Source organism: Galeopterus variegatus, unplaced genomic scaffold (assembly GCF_000696425.1).
Source record: "Galeopterus variegatus unplaced genomic scaffold, G_variegatus-3.0.2 Scaffold483, whole genome shotgun sequence".
Lineage (NCBI taxonomy): Eukaryota > Metazoa > Chordata > Mammalia > Dermoptera > Cynocephalidae > Galeopterus > Galeopterus variegatus.
Window position 1 is genome coordinate 354,051 of NW_007726594.1, and position 5,066 is coordinate 359,116.

At 38.6% G+C, this 5,066-nt stretch overlaps 1 protein-coding gene across 3 annotated transcripts in view; it reads right to left on the reverse strand.

Moving 5' to 3' along the window:
• GPBP1 (GC-rich promoter binding protein 1) overlaps positions 1–5,066 on the reverse strand; it is an 88,448-nt gene that overhangs the window by 48,264 nt on the left and 35,118 nt on the right. For all 3 annotated transcript variants that reach the window (XM_008569240.1, XM_008569239.1, XM_008569241.1), the window contains exon 3: positions 4,744–4,863. In XM_008569240.1, the coding sequence (XP_008567462.1) occupies positions 4,744–4,806 (63 nt within the window). In that variant the 5' untranslated portion in view covers positions 4,807–4,863. The remainder of the gene's footprint in view (positions 1–4,743; positions 4,864–5,066) is intronic.

The following is a 5,066-nucleotide window of genomic DNA, read 5'->3' on the forward strand; positions in this document are numbered from 1 at the left end:
CCCTTTTTTTTTTTTTTTTTTTGTCTTTTGTCTTTTTCCATGTCCGGCAACGGATAGCAACCCTCAGTGTTGCCCCCGTACCGGACCGGGGACCAGCAATGGGATTGCAACCCTCGGTGTTGCTCCCGCGCCTCGCTCAGCCAGTGAGCGGGAACCGGTCTGTATGTGGGATCTGAACCCTCGGGCGGGAGCGCCGCCGCGCTTCCCAAGCGGCGCACTATCCAGTGCGCCACCGGGCCGGCCCAATAGTCCCTTTTTATAGTCTATGAAATGGATTTTTTTTTTTTTTTTTTTAAAGATGACCAGTAAGGGGATCTTAACCCTTGACTTGGTGTTTGTCAGCACCATGCTCTCCCAAGTGAGTAACCGGCCATCCTTATATAGGGATCCGAACCCATGGCCTTGGTGTTATCAGCACACTCTCCCAAGTGAGCCATGGGCCGGCCCTTGAAATGGAATTTTTAATCATTTTACAGAATTCCAAAATGAGCCCTATGAAAGAGCACAGAATAGCAAATGTGTCCTGGATTCTAGTCCAGGCTTACTCTAATTAGCTAGGTGAAAACAGCAAAGCGGTTAAAAAAATCCATATTGTATAAAAAATAAAGAGGTAAGTTTAGATAACTGCTAAAATCCACCCTCAAACTCTAAAATTCTATTGTCTAGGAGAGTTTTGTCATTTCAATGCATATTTTTCAACTTATTATGAACTGTCAAAGGATAGATTTACAACAAATTTAGTTAAAAACCTCAATTGGCTTTACTGAGCTTCTAGAATCAGGCAAGTTTTCCAATGAGCTGAGCAGAGGAGGTTGGTTTTATAGACAGAAAAGCCGAAGAAAGCAGAAACAAAGAACAAAAAGTGAATTGGTCATTTCAAAGTTACTTTCCTTGTAAGATGGGGACAGGGAAACAGAATATTAGTAAAGTAACTGATTACTTAACATCAGGTTACTTCAGGCTATGCTTTTTGTGTTAAGGATTAAAGCAGAGAGAACTTTATTACCATGCCTATTGAAGATTTAATCTGGCCTATTTGGAAAATTGGCTGTTCTCTCTCTCTCATGATTTCTTGGAAGATCAGGCCACAACTTAGTTTAGATCCAGTGATGTGGAACTTAGCAGGGGTGGCTCCATTTTGACTTCTAGCCTAGTTTTGGGATGTAGTGCAGGAAATCAGTCCAAAACCATGGCCTCCTATAATTTTTATTTAACAGACCTGGTAAGTCCTTATCAGGGAACAAATTTCTGAATTATAAAACTGTTCCCATAAGAGCTGACTTTAATAAACTATTTTATAAGAACTGCCTATATGTCTGAAAATCTGAGATAAATGTCTCAGCTTGGTGGAGCTTAAAAGACAAAGAGATGATCAAGCCCTCTCTTGACTCCTTTGCACTACGGAAAAAAGAAAATGGAAGACAGCTCTTAGGCCAGCTGGATTGATTCTAACCAATTCCAAGTCCTCAAGTTACTACGAAAGTGTTTTCTACATTTTATCATTTCTGAAATTGAGATTGCTTTTAAAATGTACGCACACTAGTTTAACTGACAATGTTTTTCTTTCTTCCAAAGTAGAACATAAAAAGGGCATCTTACAATAAACGACTCCTTAGATTTAATATAGTACCTTTAGAGTAATTTTAAGTATAGAGCATTGTAGAAAACAATGTAGTAATAAAGCACTATAGAGCATGTAATTAGGATGAGTCTCTGCAAATTATATTTGGTCTTTGTCCACATTCCTGTCATAGAGCTCCAAAAACCCCTGGAATTTCCTGAGTGAAAGAAGTGTCTCTTTTATTATTTATAATGAGCTCCTAGGATAACTCCTGAGTTTATGCTAAAGAGGCTACTTAGGATGAGGCAAGTCACTAGAAAGACCAAATGATTAGAGGGTTGGAACTTTAAGCCCCACCCACCAACCTCAGGGAGAGGGTGGGAGTAGAGGGGCTGAAGATCAGGCTCTACAGAAACTCCTGGAAAACTAGTTTTGATGAGCTTCTGGGTTGGTGAACACACGAAGGTGCAGGGTGGGTGGTATGCCCTGAGAGGGCATGGAAGCTCCACACACATACCCGTACCTCAGCCTATCCATCCGTTCATCTGTATCCTTTATAATAAACTGAGAAACATAAGTGTTTCCCCTGAGTTCTTTGAGTCATCCTAGCATTAGTCAAATAAAAGGAGGGGGTCGCAAGGACCCTGGTTTGTAGCCAGTCGGGTCAGACGTACGAGTGATCTGGACTTGCTATTGGCATGTGAAGTGGGGAGAGTCTTGTGGAACTGAGCCTTCAACCTGTGGGATCCAACACTAATTCCAGGTAGACAACATCAAAATTGAAGTGAATTATAGGATGCCCAGTTGGTGTCTGCTGAAGAATTCCTTGGTATATAGGAGGGAATCCCACACATATCTGGTCTGAGAAGTAATCAGTATTGAGAGTAGATGAACAACGATTTGCTTTTTTTTTTCCTTTTTACACAAGGCTTATATAAGTCTAGAAAAGTCAAAATATCTATAGAATTTACTATTTACTCACAATGAACATTGCTTGACTAAACCCAATGTATAAATTACTGTGAAAAAAATCTCTAAAGTGATAAGAAATTAACTGTTATGAGAAAGATAAGAATTTACTTTTTCTGGAAATAAAGGGTTAAATTTTTAATTATATGGACTCTTTCTCCTCTAATTTCATTATTTAGAGGCAAATATTTAGACAATTGCATCTATGTCCACCTACAGTTGTTTTACATCTGCACATCAGACAAAGCTGGAAGAAAGACCCATCAAAAGTTCCCCACAAGGTAAACTAATCAAAGAATATTATATTATGGCTTTTATAACAAGAAAAATACTGGTATTTTCCACTTTACAATCAGACTACTGGTTAAAAGGAATCATTAGTGGCATATAATCTAACAAAAAAGCCCATTTCTAGCACTCTGCTTGGAGAACTTTCTTCTTAGCACTTCTTGAAAATAGATAATTTCAATACCTTACAAGTCTTGGATGCTTGTAAATATATCTGTACAAATTATTCTATTTCTATTTTTATTTTGAAGTAAAAAGAACATTTCTTAAGTTAGTCCTGATATGTAACACTGTCACAAAGTTCACATTACTCCTGAAATTTTAGTCATGTGCCAAATACTTATTTATGTAGAAAAAGCTTCCAAATATATGGAAAGACTTCAAAAATCTCGAATTTTTTAAAAAATAATACCTACAAGGAAAAGGTTAAAACAGGTTATCAGAAGAATAGTACAGAAATTCTTACCAAGTTTTAGTAGATTTTCTTCATTTGCTATGTTGTCTTAGGACTACTTTCAGAGACTTTAAATACTTAGCTGCTTATTTTTTAAATAGATTTCACCATTTGTGCTTGTTAGAACTACTAGAACTTCTTAAGCCACAACCCACTACCCTTCTCATCCACTCTGGTCAGATGTGACCAAAAAGACAGGGCTCCCTCCTCTCTCAGCTCCTAAAATAGGGTTACAGCTCACTGGGAGGGACAAGCTGCCAGCATTTTTCATCCCCTCTAACTCCCAATTGAAGAAGGTAAGTTCCTGGTGAGTGTAGTCGAGAAATCAGGGGCTCCTTTCCTCTGCCCATCCCCCACTCACAGGATGAAAGCTCTACCCCAGCTTCATCAGGCCAAGAATACTGAGGCCCCAATTGCCCCTGCTACAGCTACTTAAAAGGGTAGACGTTATACACTGAGAGGCAAACTGAAAAGACCACAGGCTACTGCCCCAACCAGTGCCTGTAGTAGTAGCTCAGAGACTTTGCACAGGGTGTTGAAACTGAGCCTAGGAAGAAAGTTCAAGCCTAAGGATGATCTCAGAAACAATGGAGACCTTGGTGATGAAAAAACAAGAGAAGGCTGGTAGCTCCTCTCACTGAAGAGCAATAAGCTAAACCATAGGCCAGATAGTTCAGAGAGAACCAGGCAGATAGTTGAGAGCCCTACTGGATTCAGAACAAACCTCCGAAGATGGACTTCAAAAACCACCCCAGTCCTAATTAAACTGGATCAGAGCACAGAAAACGTTATGCCCCAGGCATTATTAAGAACAATAGAGTAATCAACAGCCAATTAATGGAGCCTAACAGATGGGTGTAATATCAAATGAAGCTGACAGCTTTACAGAGATTAGGGAAAAAGACAAGTCAAAGACAGCCCTGATAAAACCACCTTCTTCCCAGGATAACTGTGCACACCCTATTCATTCCATTTTCTCTCTGTGGATAAAGTAGATCAATATTTAAAATGAGTACATAAGGACTAAGAATAATTCTAAACCACCACATTCATGGAATTATGTTCAATTTAGATAATATTTGGCAAAGCAGTTTAAAAACTGAAGTACACCATGTGTTAGGTATCATTATTATTTAAAAAGGAAATCAATATAAGGTAGTAAAAAAAAAAACTATAGAAAAAGGTAAGATGCATACGTAATGTTCAATGTAACTGACTGGTATAAATTAAAATACATGGAACTTTGATTACTGCAAAAGACAATTTTGAAGTAAACGGTTTAGTGTGTTGATGGGTATACTGAAAACTGGCTTTTTATCTAATACGGCCAAAAAGTTAAATATGAAATAACTTAGGTAATATAAATGTACTTCTCTACAAAGACATGAAGTCTTCGTTTTGATTACATTTGTGTAGAACATGAAAGTGGCAGACAAAAAAAAACCAAAAAGAGAGATGCAGAAAAGAGTACCTTTGTTGATGATGGTGGAGTAGGAAAATTAAGCCAGGCTGGAGCAAAGTCATGCTGCGCCATTTAGGTCCAGTCTCTCCAAGTCAGTGAAACAAGGCTTCAACACCTCATGGCAAGTCCCTGTCATATACAAATGGAAGGAATTAGACCTGTAGCTCCTGGCTAAAATTATTTTCTTCTGCTATACCGCCTTTAAATTAAAATGATCTTACTATGTTAAGATTCCATTTGTAATGAAAATCTAGAAAAGGCAAAACTATAGTGATAGAAAGTAGATCATTTGGGGGGGGGGGGGGGACTGCAAGGGGCAAGGGGGAATTTTT